At 40.4% G+C, this 20,568-nt stretch overlaps 2 protein-coding genes across 3 annotated transcripts; one reads left to right on the top strand and one right to left on the bottom strand.

Moving 5' to 3' along the window:
• Nucleotides 1-4,162: 4,162 nt before the first annotated feature.
• On the top strand, nucleotides 4,163-5,935 carry LOC135592511 (transcription factor CSA-like). 2 transcript variants are annotated; one of them, XM_065082000.1, is made up of 3 exons: nucleotides 4,163-4,723; nucleotides 4,835-5,281; nucleotides 5,413-5,935. In XM_065082000.1, exons 1-3 carry the CDS (start codon nucleotides 4,444-4,446, stop codon nucleotides 5,631-5,633), a joined length of 948 nt encoding a protein of 315 aa, XP_064938072.1. In that variant the 5' UTR covers nucleotides 4,163-4,443; the 3' UTR covers nucleotides 5,634-5,935. The 2 variants fall into 2 exon arrangements, with proteins under 2 accessions (XP_064938072.1, XP_064938073.1); XM_065082001.1 differs by having other exon boundaries at nucleotides 5,373-5,509.
• Nucleotides 5,936-13,181: 7,246 nt separating this feature from the next.
• On the bottom strand, nucleotides 13,182-15,515 carry LOC135592510 (thioredoxin-like 1-2, chloroplastic). The gene is made up of 4 exons (XM_065081999.1): nucleotides 15,122-15,515; nucleotides 14,692-14,868; nucleotides 14,405-14,569; nucleotides 13,182-13,815 (listed from the first exon to the last, which is right to left on the bottom strand). Exons 1-4 carry the CDS (start codon nucleotides 15,356-15,358, stop codon nucleotides 13,558-13,560), a joined length of 837 nt encoding a protein of 278 aa, XP_064938071.1. The 5' UTR covers nucleotides 15,359-15,515; the 3' UTR covers nucleotides 13,182-13,557.
• Nucleotides 15,516-20,568: the final 5,053 nt, after the last annotated feature.

The raw sequence follows: 20,568 nt of genomic DNA, 5'->3' as shown, positions 1-20,568 counted from the left end.
TCCTTACATATAAAAAATATTTATAAATAGCATTTTATGACCCTATTCAAAGTGGTTGATGTCCATCAAAATCACACCGCAAGAAGAAGAACTTGCCCGAGCTTGTCGGCACGAGATAATGTCCTTGCAAGATTGTGTGCCCCATCAACTCATAGACCACTACTTTGACTAAAATCCAACTCCTCCCACCCACCACCACCCCCCCCCACGACACGTGCCAAAAACACGACAGTACGTGTCTCACACGTGCCGGAAGTGCGTGGAGTCGGACGTGCCACGAAAACGAAGGCGACGACCGCGGTTGTCGGTGGCACGCGACACTGATGCAGTGACTGCCTCCAATCCAGCGTTCAGGGATTATGTCCGTCCGAGCCGACGTCGTGAGCGACTGTATCGGTGGGACCCAGTTTCGCATGGAGGGAGGAATCTGCATATCCTGTCCGGGCAACAAACAGGCGAGCATCAGCCCCTGTACGCACGTTTGCATGGCCATCCCATCACCACCTCGCTTCACGCGATTTGACGTCTTTTTTATCTCCACAATTTTACTTTTTAGAGCGAAAAATAAACGAAGATGTGTAAATACTCGTATGATTGTTTAAAGCCAACGTTTAAAATGTTTTATTTATTTAGCGTTTCTAATATTATTCATTTTAGTATCACTAATATTTTTAATATATATATAATTAAAAAAAAGGAAAAAAAATAAAATAAAATTTACGAATAAAAAATTAGGCTGCATGCATGCATGCCTAATGTATGCAGAAGCATAAGAGTCAAAACGCAACAGTTCCAGCAGTGCTCGTGACGCGTCGAATTGGTTCAACAATGGCTGCCCGCCATGCATGCATGTCTTGTCATTTGCGTTCGATCTTCTCTTGAGAAGACACCCACAGAGAGAGTGAGAGAGAGAGAGAGAGAGAGAGAGAGTGACAGGACGATCCTACCGCGGATTTTGGATTTTGTTGTCCCCCTCACAAACCCGAACTAAATCCGTAGGTGTCGTCTTCTGTCCTCTTTGATTCCTTTAGATAGGAAGGAGAGGGGCGGCACCGACGAGCCCCCCTCGCCTTACCCCCACACACCGTGTGGTCGAGCAGCTTCGGCTCCTCCATGTTTGATGCCGCGAGTTTACTTGTTGGGGTTACCATTCATGAATTTGATGGTCGATTCACTCTGTAAACTTATCCGCATCTTAAATTTCATCACGTTTGCAAATTGGGATCGAACGTCGTTTCCTAATAATTTTGGATAATTATGAGACTAATAAACAAATCAAAGAAAATTGAGACAATAAATAGAGTGCGGCCGAGGAAAATTAGGCGGAGGCGGCGGCGGGCGGGCCCACCACGACACGCTCGGCCGCGCGGCAAATCCTTTGGCGGATACGATGCCGCCCCGCGTTTCCAGCCACCGCCGCTCCGCAAACCGACGAAACGTTCAAACGCGGAGAACCTCGAGGAGACGATCCCGTTACGGTTTTCCGGCCGTGCCGTTTTAAAGTCCGTGTCGGTCACCGTTTCCAACCATCTTTTTCTCTTCACATCTCTTCTACTTTTTTTTTTTTTTTTTTTCTATTTTGATTTAATATAAACGGATAAATATGATGGTATAGAGGAAAAAAAATAGAATTATTTAGTGGGAAATAAAAAAAGAAGAAGAAAAAGGAAGATGAGAAGTCGACATGCATGCATGCATATTCCAACAACATGCGCGCACCTTTCGAGCAGCGTAGGAAGCCATCCATGATATCTCAACGAGACGGCAATAGCCTTCCAATTCGACAGTCAGCATACAAACAATGTGGTCGATCGTAAAGTATCCCAAGTGAGGTGTGGGGTCTAATAATCCATTTATCAACGTGTTCGATAGTGACCGAGCATTTATTTGTCTACACAAAGATTTCTATTATCTTATGATCGTTCGACTAATGGTGTATAGAAAAAATTCATCGTAGGTAACAAATATTTTGATGCTTTTTTTTTTATATATCTAAATACATATAGTAAATAATTCCTAATTAGCAAAGAATATTAAGGTGGGAATAAACAATTGTTTGTAGATTAGCTTAGCTTAGGCAAACGAAAAGAGAAGTCAACAGATTGAGCTCGTTTTGCTTGTGTCAAACTGTATGCACATACATACACATCAGTGACACAAGAAAAAGATGATGCATTAGGCCACCGTGCAACATCGCATGGCCTTGAAATGAAGCAGGGGAGCAAATGCAAGCACGCATCACCGTGGCAACAAGCAAGCATTCACCTATCACCCATGGTTTGATCGTAGAAGCTTTATTGAAAAAGTAAAAAAACAATACATTAATATGTTCCTCTCCTATTTATACATATTAGGAGGAAGGATTTTCCTCAACAGAACGAGAGTATTTTTCTCGACAGAATAAAAAGATTTTTTCATTTAGTTCAAAAAATCTTATCTTCTATCGAATACATAGATCTCATTAGTACTATGATCACGCTAATGGAAAACCTACTCATCTCTTTCATCGCAACCAGCTTTGATAGATTGAGCTTCTTCTGCAAGACCTTTTCTTTTTTGTTCTTCTTGCAAATGGCTGTCAATTAGTCATGCAGATGCAGTACTGTGTGTGTTGAAGTTTATCACAGCAAAGAAAAAAAAAAAAAAGGGAGGATGTGTTGGCTGAGAAAAGATGGGTGAGGTGACAATCCATCACTTGGGTGTGTCTGTGTCTGTGTTCTTCTACTGGGGTGCACTTGTTTTTTCCTTCTCTACGATGAGCAGGAAAATATTCTTCCAGCACTTTTAAAAGACATGATTTCTATGAGCTACCTGCAAAGGAGTTTTTGAGTTTTTACTTTGGATTCTTCACCATGTCCAATGAGCTTTTGCTTGACCAAGGAATCTAGCATTGATTTGTGACATGTCAATGAAGGTTAAGTTTAGTATAACTAGGTCGGCTGTTCTTTAGCCTGAACATGGTTTGTGGAGAACAATATTGTGTGTTTTGGTTAACTATGGTTAACTTAACCATTCAAAATTGACTCGGCAAAAGGTGAATGCTTCGAGTTTGATTGCTTTCGATATTCAATGGATATATATATATACACACACAGAAGCCAACAAACTACTAAAGTGGTGGAAGAGAATAAAAGTGGAATATTATAGGCTGATTGAACCACAACATAATGCATTGTATTATGGATATATTTCTTGTCCTCACAGTGTATGTAGATCTTTGGTTGTCAACAACAACAACATATGAATAGATAATTGTGAAGGTTGATTAGCTACAGGATAAGAATATTTTGACTAAACAAGGCTGATTACATATATAGTTGATGAGATGTCCTTAACTCACAGGTTTGGTGACAATAAACTTGACTTTGGAATTAGAAGTTCCATATTTCTTTAGATGACATGTATTTACATGCTTTAATCTTTTCTTCTCTTTTACAGCTACACATATTGTTTTGTTGTCAGCTAAGGAGAATTTTTAAAAAATAAAAAAAATGAAAAAATCCATAAAGATCAATAATTAAAAATATATATAATAAAATTGATATAAGATTTAAATTTAGAATAATATTTTCTTTTAATCATCTCTAACATGTAAAATATCATCTATGTTTCTCTTAATAAAACCTTAAAACTCAAAGTGTATTTATACAAATAAATCATAATTCATCATGAGATGATGCAGCCATTTAGCCAAAATTTTAGCAGACAGAATGATGCCTTTTGATGGATGAGATGTAAAATAATAGAAGTTTACATGAATCGCAGTCTATAAACTATTCAAGTGTGACCACCAAATAGATTGCTTGAAAGATATATTTATGTTGTTCAATTCTCAAAAGTCCAGAAGGGAAACCTAAACAATGCCTAATACAACTTTAAATCATTTCAGGTATATATGATAGAGGAGAAAGGTTAAAAGCTCAGTACAAATTGAAGTAATCATACATAGGAAGCAAGAAAGAGAAAATGGGAGCAAAAGATGGGATAAATGCATAAAAATGTTCCTTTTTTTTTTTTTTTTTTTTTCTTTCTTTTGGCACCTTTTCTTGGCTTGGAAACAGCAAGAATAGTTGGGGGGGTGGAAAGCTCTGATGGCATTGTTGAGTGTTAGAGAGACAGAGGCAGCGCTATCACGTATAAAAGTGTGTGTGGGGAAGAGGGACTCAAACTCCCAGACCCACACGAGCGGTTCTCCTTTGAACCTGTGCTTCCCAACAGGCACATAAAGAAAGAGAGAGAGAGAGAGAGGTTCATCTCCTTGCTGTCCTTGTATTGAGTTTCTTTCTTGGTGAACAGGACTTTGGGTCCTCCAGCATCTCTGATCTTCCTCATTTTTAGAGGTCTGCTATCATCAAGCTTGACACCGGAGCGGCTGTTCTTCGACTCCTCCTTGCCTGCTCACATCTTTGTTGTCTTCTCATCTGGTCATTCCTGGGTAAGAAAATGGCTCCAAATGAAGTGAACCTCAGAGGTGCCGACATGGGTTTCTTCCCTCCGGTGGCGTCTCCATTTCCTGCGGTTGCAGGCGGGGATGACAAGAGCAACAGCCAAGGCGGGGAGGAAGAAGGCGGTGATGGTAGTCCTCATGGGAACGAACAGCAGCACAGGCTATGTGCCAGGGGCCATTGGAGGCCAGCTGAGGACGCAAAGCTCAAGGAGCTCGTCTCCCAGTTTGGCCCCCAGAACTGGAACGTGATTGCTGAGAAGCTAGAAGGAAGATCAGGTACTCGATCATGACCGGGTGATGATCCATCTACGTGTGTTTGTAGGACGCATCGATGTGCTCGACTGATTCATCTTCTTGCTTCTTGTTTCCGGATTTGGTTTTCGGCAGGGAAGAGCTGCCGGCTGAGATGGTTCAACCAGCTCGACCCAAAGATCAACAGGAACGCGTTCAGTGAGGTGGAAGAGGAGAGGCTTCTCGCTGCCCACAGGCTTTACGGCAACAAGTGGGCACTGATCGCCAGGCTCTTCCCGGGCAGGACAGACAACGCAGTCAAAAACCACTGGCATGTGATCATGGCCAGGAAGCAGAGGGAGCAGTCCAACGCTTACCGGAGATTAAGAAGGCCATCTATTTCCCCCTCCTGCGCTCTCCTTCCTCAACCTCTCCTCAACAACAACAACAACAACAACAACGCGTGCAGTGGCGAGTCGACCATCACCAGCACCAGAGATGAGTCTGCTTCCACTGGCGCAGACCTTTCTCTCAGTTCCTTCACCAGCAGGATTGTTCCTAGCGTCCCTGATGGACACATCCCCTCTCAAATACTACTCAATGGTATGATCCTTTCTCCGTGGTTGGTTCTTCAAAGTTTGATCTGGCTGCTACATTCTTTCAACTCTTTCTCCATGGCTTATGGGGTCATCAGGTTTGGTTTATGTCTGATGGAAAGATGGTGGCTGCTGCAGGGAAAAGATGTGTCGGGAGGTTTGGTGACTCCGGTGGCGGCTTCTCCCCTCGTGTTCCTAAGATGTTGCTCCCTGGGGTTGTTGATGAGCCTGGTTGCACCGGTTCAGCTTCTGAGGAGGTTTCAGTGGCCTACCACATGAGCAATGACCTGCCTCGTGGTGAAACAACACATGGGAGTGGATTGACCTTCATTGATTTCCTAGGTGTTGGAGCAACATAAGAAAGATAGGGCTCCATCCTCCTAATGAACAAAGGGAGAAGAGAGGTCAGAAAGAGAGAGAGAGAGAGAGAGAGAGAGAGAGAGAGAGAGGTGAAGGTGATGAGATGAGGGGTTTCTGTTCATTGAAACAGCAGCTTTCCTTTGTTACCGAAGAACTTTGATCCTGTGTTGTCCGCCCTCCTCCAACATTTTTAGTCAACTAAAGTCGTGAGCTTAGTTTCAATTTGCTGGTCAAACCAACAGAGATGATGCTCTCATCCGACTGACCATATGACTACAATGAACCTTCTTATTTCTTGTGATATGGATTGTTAGCTATGCACAATATATGAATCATAATGCATGACGGTATATGCATGCATAGTTGAGAACTACTGACACTCTGAACGAGTGCTCTTTCACTAAATAAGCTGTTTTTGATGCTGCACGCATGATCAAGCCCGACTCCTCATGAGATTGATTGAAACGAATGTTGATCTTTAGTGTGTTATTCTCAAGTCAAATATAGAAATATTGATCTTTTAGTGTGTTATTCTCCCTTGTTTCAGTACAAATTTTCAAGTATATTCCGAAGACAAAAAAATGTGTTAAAAAGACAAATCACTGAGTTACTTGATAACGTTGATACATATCACAACAGGTTTCTTGCCTGTACATACCTATCTTAACAAATAATGGGCATATATATATATATATATCTCTGATGATAAGCATCAATCAAGTCTATACACAAAAACCCAGGAGAGGGATGCCTCTGCGAAACATAAAGAGCGCCTCATCCAAATATTAGGCTCGAATTGCAAGCAGTAATATTAGCCATCCATGAACATAGCAAATTTAGTAGAAGAGTAGACACTCCAAAATAGAGTGTGTTCTATCAGAATACTATTGTCATCTTTGACATCAACTTCAACGTAAGCTTTGCGTGATTGTTCTATAGCCAACACTAGCAACAGGCCGGTTACTCTTATCTCTCTCTCTCTTATCTCTCTTAACAAGATCGATTATCCCAGTACGCACTTTCTCAACAATGGAGTCCACAGCAGCACGGAGCACGCATCTGAATTCCCTCTCCCCTCCGCGACGACCGCGACACGCTTCCCCAGGGGAGGAGCTCTAATTTCCGATGGTTAAAGCAGGGAGATCAGCATTCCCCGTTGGGGCTCTGAGTGCCGCGGTGGGAGCCAGCCAGGCTTCTGCTCGTTTCTGCTTGTGCTGATACTTTCACGTCATGTCATCTGGCCAGGCTCTTTCCTCCCGGTGGCAACTGATCGGTGGAGGGTTTTGTAGCTGGTCTGACACAAAGTCCGGGGGTTCCTCATGATTCTCACCGCCCAATCTGGTAAGAGAGGCCTTCCGTGTTGGCTCCGGTGCTGACTGCAGACTGACAGCCCCCCCAGCTTACTATAATCATGGTGGTGAAATAGTTGCTTCCAATGAGATGTAGCGAGAAGGGAGCCTAGCCACTTGACAGAGCCCATGTCTTGATGAACCTGGCAGAGACACCAGCACTTTAGAGGAGAAAAGAAACAGATCATTAGGAAGCTATGTTTACACGAGTCACATGTCTTCTTGGGAACCTGTGAAAGACTATAAGCCAGGAGACTTGGGTCTTTCAGCAGACCTGTTATAAGTCATAGGCACAAGACTGCAGCCAGTGCGTGCCATCAGCAAAATGACTGATAAAAAGAGAAAAAGTAATGACACCTGCAGACTGATATAATTAAGTTAATGTATGTGCCCTCCTCATCTTTGGTTACTCCACCAAGTAAAGAAGAGTAAAAGAGGGCAGCTACTTTTCCATGCAAAAAAGCATACACATCCAACTCGAAAGGTAAGGATCCATCCACTTAAGCCATGTGTGGTACAATGTCATCAATACAATGAACTGGATTATTATATTATATAAAGTTGTTTGCTTAACTTTATCAGAATAGCCAGAAGGCACTAACCAAACTGAAACCGCAGTAATTGTTGACTTGGGAGAATATATATATATTATATATATATATATTCAAAAGACTTCTTTATCTAACCCCGGTTAAACTACCAAACAAACAGTACCTATGTCATCACTCGGTGGACTCCACAAGCACTAAAATAAAGCATGGAATCTCTCCCTTTCGTAATTTGCAGTCTGCCGCACACAAGAAGCCTACACAGACATATATTCATGGGCTCATCCATTGTACTTTTAGAATGATACGACTGCTACTGGTCGGTAATAATGCCATGTTATATCTTCTAAACAAAATAGCTAAAGTAATAGCAGTAGGTACCGTCTGTTGAAGCCTCTTCTAACACAAACATAAAATAAATAGGAACCTGCAATGACTGAGTGGTACACAGCTATTTCCTGGCAGGAAAACCGACCATGGATGCTACCAACACAAAAGTATCAGTCTCTTGTAGTTGTTGGAACTTTCATCATCCTATTAGACGTCTAAAGAGAAAAGAGCCGACAGTCATAAAAGCTATGTTGGCCTTGCTTGAGATCAATTAAAGATTTCGGTGGTAGCTCTGGGGTCACTCAACTGTGATACAAAAGTCTCTATCAGAATCACTTGCAATACAACATGTGTTGTCTACTAGGGTAATGATTGTTTTAAGTACAGCAACAGAACAACATGATGAGACCAAGATGCCAATCAACTGAGAAGAATACCAAGCATATCAATGAACAGCAGACGTTTCAAAAGATATGATAATGCTACAAACAAATGCTACAAACAAACTATCGACTTTCATATAGAATGCACCAGGATGAGTGCTAAGTCTCAATGTTTTGTAATGATTCATCAGTATGGCATGATACTCCTGCTTCGACAAAAAAAAAAAACAAATCACAACTGGGGAAATGTGATGCCGATTGTGTTCAAACGAGAAGAAAGTGATGAAATAGTTGCTACAACATCATTGAATGACCTGGAACTCGTGAAGTAATGATAATCCCATTACCACATTTTTATGATAAACAACTTCTCCGATGCTAAATGAAATTTCAAATTTGTCAGGCATGCTCGGAGGCCGTTCATAAGCAAGGTACAATAATGACAATGCCAACCTAATGACAATAACCCGTAAACAAACACCCAGAAAATGTTTCTAATGGCAATGATCAAGCTTCTGAAGGGGAGTGATGAGATTGTACCAAAGACATGAATGAGATATTGTTTCATGAAACATATGTTAATGCATAACAAGCAACAAGTGTATGCACTTGGATTCTTTACCTATAGAAAAAAAAGGGGCCTTGATCACCCAGGAAGGAGCATCACCATCGTGTGAATGGTTACTCTCCAGATTACCTGCACCGATCAATCATACTTCTAATACAAAATTTACAATCATTTTTTCTAACTTGACAAGCCTAAATTGGTCTCGTCTTGTTACTTCTGTGTGTGTGTGTGTGTGTGTGTATCAAAGCAATCATCCCAGTTAAAATGTTGAAAGTTAAGATAGAGTGCATGAACCATATTACCTAGCCAGCAAAGCCAACAGTAAGCTAAACAGGTACTGCCTCCTCTACCATGATTTCTGAAAGCACATCCCAGTTGAGATGTTGGATGTTAGAGAAATTTAACCTGAACATCAAGAATAAGGTTTCCGGCCAAGGTTTTCAAGCCCATATAGTTTGACCTTAGGAGCCTAGGTGGATGAGTGTGTATCATCAGGCGACCACCTAGAATAAAATTTACCTAAAACACAGAATCAAGGCAACAGGATATAAATGTTTTCATAAGAGATTTGCTCTTCCGGTGAACCAGATCACACTTTTTCAGGTGTGACATGGTCTCTCACAGACCTGGCATGTGGGTCCATATGCACAAGCCCACACACATCAGGTTCATTGAAGGCCATATCACCTCTGAAGAGTTTCAGGGATCATTGGTCCACCTTATACAACTATGAAATTGCATATCATGACTTGAGTTTCATAGATGAAATAATAGGGGAATAATAAGACTGCATCTAATAACAGAAATACCAACTACACTATGACAAGGAATAACAAAATAGCAACCCTAAATAAACATGTGATTTGTGAACTTATATATAGGACTAACATACTAAGCACAAGTAAAGCTATCATAATAAATTAAGGTGTGTGAATAGATATCTGAAAAAGAAATCAAATTGATCGATTGTGTTTCCATTTTCTGGACTAAACACTGGACCTTGTGAACCACGATGATCACAAAGCTGTCATAGACCACACTGGGATACATAATCCATTAAACCAATTTAACCCCATAATACCATCCAAGACAATAATAGATCGTGGTAGTATATGTTTGACATTCTGGATGATAACATGCCAAATCTATCTCCCTTTCTAAAAGATGGATCATGTAATTTGATGCTAAATATATTGGGAAATTCTTCAATGTCTAGTTACTTGTCATGATAAGTATCTATATGTTTAAAACCCCACTGACAACCTGGGATGGATGATAAGAAGCTTAGTTTACAAAAAGCTTGATCTCCGATGATTATAAGTGACTACCAAATGCTATGAGTCATGATGACTGAAAACTTAATAGTATGGTGAGAAGCTGCTTATAAGTTAATGTCTAAAAGGAGAGGACTAGATTAGTGGATAATAATCTATCATAAGATGTAAATCCTCAGCAATCAAACCCCTTTTGATTCAATCAATGTATCAGTGGTGGTCCATCTTAATTAGGAAAACATTTTCTTTTTCCACATTTATGCTGTATCAGGCAGTACTTCCAAAATGCAGAACATTATTAGGTGAGCAAACCGTAAATATTGTGTGGTACATCCAGAATGCAGAAAAATGGACATACATGCTGTATAGCAAATTCCAGGACTACAAGTTCCGTGAATATAAGGTTAAGAAAACAAGTATCAGAAAGGGAAAAAAAATGAATGGAACAATTTCCTTTAAGACTTGCAAAAGTATAGCAATTATAGCATAAAATACTAAGTTAGCTGCTTTGCACAGACACAATATCACTACATAAGAATTACTCAATGTTCCAATAGCATCAAATTGTTGCCTTGCATCAATAATTTTCAGTCAAAGACTGTCAGCTATGACCTAGAAATAATTCTCATTCCTCTACTGTAAGTTGAAAAAACTCTGCTACTAAAAGAAACATTTTCTGAGTAACTAAAATTCAAATTTGCATCTATTGTCAAGGTAAAGCACAAGTACTTTTGCATGTATGGAGGCAAAGGAACCGACCGAATTCATGGTTATGATCAGTGTCTATCGTACCGAAGCATACCGGGCGGTACGTACCGGTCCGCCAGGTACTCGGTACGCGGACCACCCGATACCGCTACAGTACTACAGTAATACACTGTAACACTGCCACAGTGTCAGTACACCAGGGTGTACCGCTCGGTACGCCCTGGTATACCGCCCGGTGCACCGGTACCGTACCGTACCGTACCGAGCCCGGGTTGAAACTCCGGTACGGTACGGTATGACGGACCTCGGTTATAATGCCCACGCTTTCCACCCACAAAAATTTCCTTGAACTGCACCACACGTGTCCTGCATTGCTATTTGGTTGGATTTTGCCTTCTTGGTGCCATGAGTCATGTCCGTCGAGCCAAATGCATGTGCCTAGGATTCCATCCCGGTAAGCAATAGCATTGCCATCAGAGGAATTTCCACAAACAGAGAGTGGACACCATAATGATTTACAAGTACAATTACCTATTTAAATTTAAAGTAGACTTCCAAGAATCAAATGACGCGCAACAAAACTTCAACATCTCATGCAGTTAAACCATCAACAACCAATTATAATGCTTGAGAGACACTACACTACAGGAAAAGAACAAGAAGCTTGTAGCACCACCAAAATTCCAACGAGAATTAGCCGCCTATTTCCCCCTAAAGCAGAAAAGGAGAAAGCTAATGCCACCTAAATAACCCCGGTAGGGCATCAAAATTTCATTAAGCACTTCAAAATTTCATTCTTGGTTTCTCGAATCAAGAAACAACGACAAAAATAAAAATTCCAAAACTCTACTTTTGCATACGTATAACGATAGAAGGAAGAGAGGATAACCGAGCGCCGAAAGATCTTGGACACGCGCGGGCGCGACCACCACCTCGACGCGATCCTCCTACAGGAATCGACCCTTTCCCCTCTAAATCATAAGAGAAACGAACTATTGCAGCGTAAACGACCTATACGTGGCTCCAATTTCCTAAAGCTCCTCAAAATCCGAAGAAAGAAATAGTACTAATTGTTCTTGCATTCTTGGTTCCTCACTCTACATCTGAAATCAAGAAACACCCAACAAAACCTCCAAGAACACTGCTTCGGCAGTTGGAGAACGTACAATCACAGACAGGAAGAGATAATACCCGAGTGCCCGATGATCTTGGAAGCGCGGCCGCGACCGCCTTCTCGAGCCCCCGCCCCGAGGCATTGCCACGAGAGACCACCGTCGGACTTGCAGCGTCGTCCCGGGCGCGTGCGGCTTTAACCCGGGCGTCGGCGGTTTCCGTCGCCTCGACTCTTCTTTGCCCTTTTAACCGCCGGTTTGTAAGCCCGATAACTGAGACCCGAACCCGACCCGAAAATGGGGTCTACGTAGCCTCAACTCTTCTTTTCTTTCACCCGCCGGTTTATTAATCCGATAACCAAGACCCGAACCCGACCCGAAAGGTCTCCTTTAACCCGATATTTCCTATAGCATGGCATGACGTCTTCCCACGCACCCAAGCCTCCGTGCTCGACGGAGATCAGATTCATCGTCGGCCTAATTATACGTTACCTCCAAAATTAAATTTCTTTAGCATTTTTTATTACTAGAGTTAAAAAAATTATATTAAAATTTCTATGATTATAAAAGTAAAATCCATTATTTTATTTATCTTAAATAATTATTATGGATGAAAAGAAGATAACGATACCGAGAGATAAGACGATAGCGACGACGCTCTGCATCTTCTTCTCTATCGATAAGAATAATATATAATTAATCTACAGTAGGCCTCCCTGTTTCAGTTCCCCTGCATACCCTCCGTTTCTCCATGGACACTGCTACCTGCTTGCTGGCCGAAGGATGTCCTCTCTTCTGCCGCCGACCCCTGTTGGCTCGGGCACGTCGATTTCGTACATAAGTTTTTGGATGGAACGAAATCGATCAATCATGCTTTTTCCCCCCTCAATTATCATATCACAAGCAAAGAAAAAAAGTGTCTTTATCCCTTTATGCTGCTTTCAGCCATAGCCACTCACCAAAGATCTTTCCTTGTGTTCAATCTTGCGTCACAGAAAACCATGCCGCTGCTCCTGGATACCTTTACCCTCTGTTGCCGCTTTAAGCCATAGCCACTCACCAAAGATCTTTCCTTGTGATTGCAGCCAGTTCTTCGGACTGGTTTAACATCCTGCCTCATTGACCATGCACCTTCCTTGCAGCTCTTTATCCACAAGTTATAACCCTGAAACAACAGCAGCAAACCCCAGACTATCTCATGGATTCTTTCAATTCAATTTAACCATTGTCCCTGTCATAGAACATGACAACCAACCAAATCAGCAACACCAGAGAAAAAGGAACTGGCATCACATCTTTTAGGATAAGCTTTCATGCTTTCACTTCACACTTCACATGAGACGCAAGGTTTACAAAGAAGACAAGCGACCAGAACCATGTTTCAACAACAAGCTCCAACTTATAGAAGCAAATATCCTTCTAGCATAGAGCAATATATAGAAACACCAAGGATCTCCGCAGGGGAGGAAGCACACCACTCGTCATCTCCAACTACATACCCAATCAGCAGGCTTCTCAAACCAAAAAACATGGCCTGCACTACAGCAATCATCAAACATATATACACAGCAAAGTATACAAAGCGACCGCGAATTATACAAAGTAAGTAGTATAACAGCTAATGGGAGATGAGACATCACCGAGCACCATCTCATCTCCCAGCTGCGGCTAGGGCCTTGTCCTCGGATTCCTGGGCAGGTCTACGGACAGCATGAAGAGGGAGTTTCGGGCTTGTTGGAATTCTCTCTGGAATCTCTTCAGGCACAGGAACTGGCTTGCTTGTGTCGTTAAAGGAGAGATCTTTGTTTGCGGCCAAAGCCAAGAGCTCTGACTCCTCCAGCCCCCTAGCTGGCCCAAGGCTGCATCTGTCAGTGATGTGCTTGGCCAAAGCATCTTTAAATTTCTTAATCTGTTGGTGATGCGGGAAACAATGGTTTAGAACAAATGATCAAAGGTCACTTGCGACATGCAAAGAGAAGCCAAAAAACTGATATTGTAGACGGTATCAGCTTACACAAAACATTGAAACTATAGGCCTTATACACACGAGCAAGAAAGAGTATACAAAGGCTTGCAGTATTGTTTCTAAACCAAACCACTACAATTCAATAATATGGCACACTACGTGCGATTATCTCCGTTATAGAAACAAGGAAAAGAAGATCCAATCGACTAGTAAAGAGTAGAAAAAACATAGGTTTCTTAGATATGCATCGTCTAAAGCAATGTTTTTTACGGGTTGTAGCAAGTAAAGAGACTTTATGAGTAACCGGAAGGGTCACTAAGCACAAAATTAGGAGATCAACAATATGCTACAAGCAAGCAGCATCTCATCATCCTAAAACAGATTTAAATTGAAGCACTAATTTTGAATGTTACATATCAATGTTTGCAACAAGAATTACATGATCCTCATACTAACCATTTGATGGTGATGATAAGAAATAATTGAGTTCTACAGAAGGGAAGGAAGGAAGGAAGGAGGATATGGATCTCACAGTTGCATTGGTGCAGCTGAAGCTGCACAGGCGCCCGTGTGCTCCGCGATAGAACCTAAAGAAGGGGAGAACATGGACACCCAAGCTGTAGCACATCGACTTATGTTGCTCGTAATTTATTTGGAGAAACAAAACATCTTGATTCGATTGGGCGAACTGGCAAATCTGCAAACACGCAAATTACATCAGGGGAAGAAAAAGAAGATGTTTAATCTGCAATATCTATATAGAAGCTGTCTTGTAAACGTTCAAGGAGTAACAAGGTTTTACAGATATCATATATATACCTTTGGATGAAGCGCTCTGCAGCCTCCACACCCTGGGGAGAAGAAATCCACAATAACAAGCTTGTCGCCAGCGTTCAATAAGGAGTCGACGAGATGCTCAGCCGACTCGATCTCCACCATATTGGGTTGAAGCCCCTTCTGCCACCATTTCATAGCCTTCTTGAACGACAGAGCCATCTGCAATCAAAACGAAAGAAAAGAGGTCATCACCACGAACGCAAATCGAAGATACCCTGAAAATCCAGATACACACAAAACTTTAAATGATCCAAAAATCATCTTTTTGCTTCGAGAAAGAGCCGAAAAGATCAAAAATGGCGAACAAGAAAAGGGGGAAACACGAAAACTCCCCCTCAAAACCTAAAAAGATCAAACGTTGGCAAGAAGAACGAAAAACCAGAGAAGGTAAGATTTTGTAGGTTTCGGTCACCTGTTCAGAGCCAGAACCGAGGTGTGCCCTCGAGGGCCTCCCTCTCCGCGCCCCAACGACCAGTCTCCTCCCACGGAACTTGCTATCACAAGAAGAAGACCTCAAGGGCTCAACCTTGGTACGTGAAAAGAGAGTGAACGCCGCAAGAGAAGGGCGGCTCCGCATCCCGCAAAACGGCGGCAAAGAAAGATGCCCGCCAGGCAAAAGGAGGGTCCTCTGAGCCAAAGCTTCCGCCATGGATTCCAAAGGTCGAAGCTTTTTTCTTTCTCCCAACGAGATCAAACAAAAAACCCAAAAGTCCCAAAAAAAAAAAAACACAGATCAAAAGGAGGAGAAATTGGAGATGATTGGGAGATTGCGAGGAGAAGAAACACAAAAAGATCGTCGATTGTTATAGGAATAGGATAAAGAAAACATATGAACAAACCGTTTCTTGTTGTCCGTTCTGTCTAATCGCGCTGCCGTATTGGATCTCCTCCGTTCGTTGATGCAGGTCGTTCCGCGACGGCAGATGTAGACGGTCAGGATGGTGGCAAGGTGACAGTTGTAGTAGAAGACACGCGTAGGACTCCACCTCCACAACCGACCCGTTGACGCACCCAGGACCCACGCTACTTGTTTATAGTGGGACCCACCCTCTTTTTTGAGTTTTTTCTTTTTCTTTCTAAAGCTTACCGTTCATAACCCCTTCTTAAAATAATAATAATAATAATAATAATAATAATAATAATAATATTATTATTATTATTATTATTATTATTATTATTATTATTTTATTTATCATCCTTGTATTATATATTTTATCTATTTCTTTTTCTGAAAGATTATTTATATACATTTATAAAAAATAAAAACTTTAAATTTTTTAAAATAGTATTCTCTTTTTTTTTTAACCTAATACTTAAAATACCCAATCATCTATCTTTTTTTTACCTAAAAATGAGTCAATACAGTTATAACACTTTTATAACACAATATTTTTAATAATATCAAGAAAACATTATAAAGTAGTATAAAAATGCTGTGTTACAATGAATTTATATTACATTACATTGTTTTCTTAGTGTTACTGAATATTTTATAATGTGGTGTAAAAACACTATAAATATAATATTTTTACAAATTTATACAAATATAGGTATTACTGAAAATACAGTAATATAGTGTAAAAATAATATAACTAAATCGGCTCTCCCTATAGATCGATCCACATAATATTCTAATATATATGTATATATATATATATATATATGTATGTATATATGTATGTATATATATATATATATATATATATACACACTCTTCGAGAAACACATTCTATAGCTGTGATACTGAAATTTTTGATGTTTCCCGTCTCAACCCCTAATATTTCCAAACAGTGGTAAATAAGACACCAAAAAGATTACAAGCCAAACATGATTTTAATTCACAGAACTCATTAGATTCAAACTCTCTTCTTCACCTCACAGTAATCCTTTGAAGTTTCTAATTCCACCACGAAAATCCAAGAACACTACGCATGCAGTTACGTATTCCACTTCATCGTTCGATAACCCGATGCATGCCTGACATCCCACTATCGGATTTCTTGTCGAACATGGAGGCAGTGCTCCTCACGTTTCTCTTTCTTTTGAGCTCCTTCTGAATCCTTCCACTCTGCACCGTAGAGATTGGCCAGTAGTCTGTAGTTCGAGAGGGAGCAGCCAAGCCGGCATTGGATTGATTAGCTTCGAAGCTTACCAAGATACTATCTTGGTATCTCATGCCATGGAAGGAAGAAGGCATTCTATCCATTACCGAGTCTTTGTAGTGAAGGTGCTTAACCTTCAAGCTTCAAAACATATATACGTTGTGTACTCTCGTGCTATGAGATTGTTCCTTATGGTTTCTTCCCCCGATTTTGATGCATGAAAGGTGGTTCTTCTCCTCACACCAACCCTTTGTGATGAACAGAAACGCTTTGCTTTGAATGGAAAGTAAGCTATTAGATGAAGCAAATAAGAATCGAAGAATCCTCCTCCACTTGCACCTCTCTCTCTCTCTCTCTCTCTCTCTCACGCACACACGCACACACACTCCTTTAACTGAGTTCTTACATCCTTTTAGCTGGTCATTAGAGACTGTAATCCTCCCATATACAGGGTTGAAGGTTACAAATCCATTGACAGTACAACTAGCTGGACAAAAGAATCGTCTTTTTCATTAGTCCTCACACCCTTTGCGCGATGGACAATGAGAGATACATACCATGTAATTGAATCTAGCGAACACACAGGGTGAGATGATGAATCGGTGGTCCTGATGCATCGACCTAGCTCGAATTCTTCAGAGCTCCACATGTCCTCCAAATCGAAGAATGGTGCAGTCGAAGAAGGGTCGTCGAGGTCATCGTAGGGCTTCGACACCACCGAGGAGATCTCCGTGTTGTGGTCAGCACTCAGCCCTGTGTCCTGCCAAGGACAGCCCATCGACTTGTTGGAGTGCTGCTCCACCTTGCAGTGCCTCCTGATTGGCAGATGAGTTATTGTTTCTCTCAGCCGCCGAGGTATTAGTTTGGCGAGTCCTGTTTAAACTATAAATAAGGGTCTGAACTTCGAAGTTAGATGTACCATAAGAAAATCTAATTATTTGCTTTAGGCTTTTCTTATTTAGTAGTCTAGGAACATCTTCCTAAGGTATTTATAATTGTCCCTTTTATAGTAGTGTTTTGCTCCTCCTTCGTTTGTGGATGTAGGTCAATTGATCGAACCACGTAAATCTGGTTTCTTATGGCTTTTATTATTTCTACTTTATTATCTTTTTTGGGTTGCCAAATTACCCATTGGTAAATTTCTTGGGGCTAGCTCTAACAAACTGGTATCACAGTTTGGTTTCAGGATCTTTTGACAATAATGACAATAACAAAGACCGTTGTCGAGAAATTCGACCGAAATGTCAACTTTGACATTTGGTAATTCAAGATGGAGGTCATTCTGGTTCAAGACGGAGTTGATTTGACACTATAGGGAGCTAAGAACATTCCAGATGGTACATCAAAAGAAGATCTTGCAGGTATAGATAAAAAGGCCCGATCAAGCATTATTCTAAATCTCTCTAATGAGGTTTTACGGGAGGTAACTACGGAGACTAAGGCTAAGAGCATGTGGGACAAACTTAAAGCCTTGTATATGAAGAGGACAGTGGAGAATCGTCTCTACTTGAAGCTGAGTTTGTATATACTTCGGATGACTGAAGGTACATCTATGCTCTCACATCTTGATAAATTTGATTCTTTAGTTATAGATTTGGAGAATATATATGCGAAAATTGATGACGATGATAAGACCCTATTACTTTTGTGTTCTCTTCCTCAACCCTTTAAGTATTTCTATGATACTATGATTTATGGAAAAGAAATAATTTTATATCAGGAAATTAAATCTGCACTAAAATCTAAGGAGCAAATAGACAGGGATATCACTAGGGAAAGTAGAGGGAATTAGAACGAAGGTCTGATTGTCAAGGGTAGAATGGAGAAAAGAGAATTTAACAGTTATATCTAAATCTAGATTTAAATCCAGACATAGAAATTTGGAGTACAGATATTTTCATAAAATGGGACACATTAAGGTTGATTGCTTTAAATTAAAAAATAAATTAAAGCAAAAGGAAAAAATTATCGAGAAAACTACTGAGTCCGCTGAAGCTAGTGTAGTAACTGATGAGAATGTTAGAAATATTTTCTTTGCTATTGATGACAGGACGAGGTCTAAAAATGAATGGATTTAGATTCGGGTTATTCTTATCACATGTGTCCTAATATAGATTTGTTTTCCACATATGAATCTTGTAATGGTAGAATTGTTTTGATAGATAATAATGTTGTGTGTGATGTTATTGGTAAAGTCACAATCCGAATTAAAATGCATGATGGTATTGTGAGGATGCTCACTAATGTTAGACATGTTCCTGATTTAAAAAAGAATCTCATCTCTTTAGGCACCCTAGAGGTTCTTGGGTGTAAATACGTAGTTGAAAGTGGAGTTATGAAAGTTTCTAGAAGTGCCCTTGTTGTTATGAAAGCTTGTAGGTTTGGTAACTTGTATATTTTGCAGGGAACTACTGTCGCAGGCTCAGTTGCAGTATAGTCATCATCATTGTCTGATTCTGATATCACCAAATTATGGCATATGCGTTTGGGTGATATGAGTGAAAAATATTTGAGCATATTAAGCAAAAGGGGTCTTTTTGGCGGATAGAGTATTGAGCCACTGTATTTTTGTGAACATTACATTTTTGGAAAGCAGAAAAGAGTCAGCTTCAATTCTCCGACGGTTCACAATACAAAAGGTACTCTTGACTATATTAATTCATACCTTTGGGATCCAGCTCATGTTCAGTCTACAGGTGGTGCCAGGTATATGTTAACTTTCATTTATGATTATTTCAGGAAAGTTTAGATTTATTTTCTGAAATATAAAAATGATGTTTTTCTAACCTTTAAACAATGAAAGACTTTGATTAAGAAGCAAATAGGTAAACTGATTAAGCGACTTCCAACAAATAATGACATGGAATTTTGTGAAGGTGACTTTGATGAATTCTGCAAAAATGAAGGAATTGTTTGGTATCGCACTATTAGGATGACGCCTCAGCAAATGGTATGGCCGAACATATGAACAGAACACTCTTTGAGAGAGCAACGTATATGATCTCAAATGTAGGGTTGACAAAGGACTTTTGGGCAGAGGCGATTAATATGGTCTGTTACGTTGTCAACCACGCTCCTTCTACAATACTTAACTTTAAAACTCTGGAGGAAGTTTGGTCAGGTACTCCTGCTGATTACTCTGATTTAAAAATTTTTGGATGTCCAACATACATGCATATAAATGAAGAAAAATTAGAGTCTCGAGCGAAAAAGTACATTTTCCTTGGGTATGCCTAAGGGGTGAAAGGATACAGATTAGGTGTTCTGATTCAAAATCCCCAAAATTTATAATCAGTAGAAATGTTACTTTTGATGAATTGTCTATGTGATCTTCCAAAGAGGAATCTACTAGTTGTACAAATGAAAGTGTGCAGAAGCAAGGAGAGCTTGAGATTGGTAGTTCAGATTCTTTTAAATCGAATTCTTCTACTCAAAGAATATCAGTAGATGGTCCTGAGTATACTGAAGAAGATGATCTAGATGAAGAGCAATATTCCATAGCCAAGAATAGACCACGAAGAGATATTCGACCATCACAAAGATATGCAAATTTGGTTGCATATGTTTTGTCTGTTGTAGAAGAAACAAGTGAAGTTGGTGAGCCTACTACATACTCAGATACAGTTTCTTGTGATAATTCCGCGAAGTGGTTGATTGCGATGAATGAAGAAATTAAATCTCTCCATCAGAATAGAACTTGAGATCTTGTGAATCCGCCTTCGGGTAAGAAAGTTCAAGCAGTGCTTGGAATTGGTTG

Source organism: Musa acuminata, chromosome BXJ1-9 (genome assembly GCF_036884655.1).
Source record: "Musa acuminata AAA Group cultivar baxijiao chromosome BXJ1-9, Cavendish_Baxijiao_AAA, whole genome shotgun sequence".
Classification (NCBI taxonomy): Eukaryota; Viridiplantae; Streptophyta; class Magnoliopsida; order Zingiberales; family Musaceae; genus Musa; species Musa acuminata.
The sequence above is the reverse complement of the archived record's forward strand: the minus strand, read 5'-3'. Positions and strand labels throughout refer to the sequence as shown.

What these genes read in the sequence shown, in the direction of transcription:
- LOC135592511 (XM_065082000.1), top strand. Translation starts at nt 4,444, where the DNA reads ATGGCTCCAAATGAAGTGAACCTCAGAGGTGCCGACATGGGTTTCTTC. An exon ending in GAAGCTAGAAGGAAGATCAG is followed by an intron (nt 4,724 to 4,834) that starts GTACTCGATCAT and finishes GGTTTTCGGCAG; the next exon opens with GGAAGAGCTGCCGGCTGAGA. An exon ending in CTCTCAAATACTACTCAATG is followed by an intron (nt 5,282 to 5,412) that starts GTATGATCCTTT and finishes TGGCTGCTGCAG; the next exon opens with GGAAAAGATGTGTCGGGAGG.
- LOC135592510 (XM_065081999.1), bottom strand. Translation starts at nt 15,358, where the DNA reads ATGGCGGAAGCTTTGGCTCAGAGGACCCTCCTTTTGCCTGGCGGGCAT. An exon ending in TCGGTTCTGGCTCTGAACAG is followed by an intron (nt 14,869 to 15,121) that starts GTGACCGAAACC and finishes TTTTGATTGCAG; the next exon opens with ATGGCTCTGTCGTTCAAGAA. An exon ending in TCAGCTGCACCAATGCAACT is followed by an intron (nt 13,816 to 14,404) that starts GTGAGATCCATA and finishes CATCACCAACAG; the next exon opens with ATTAAGAAATTTAAAGATGC.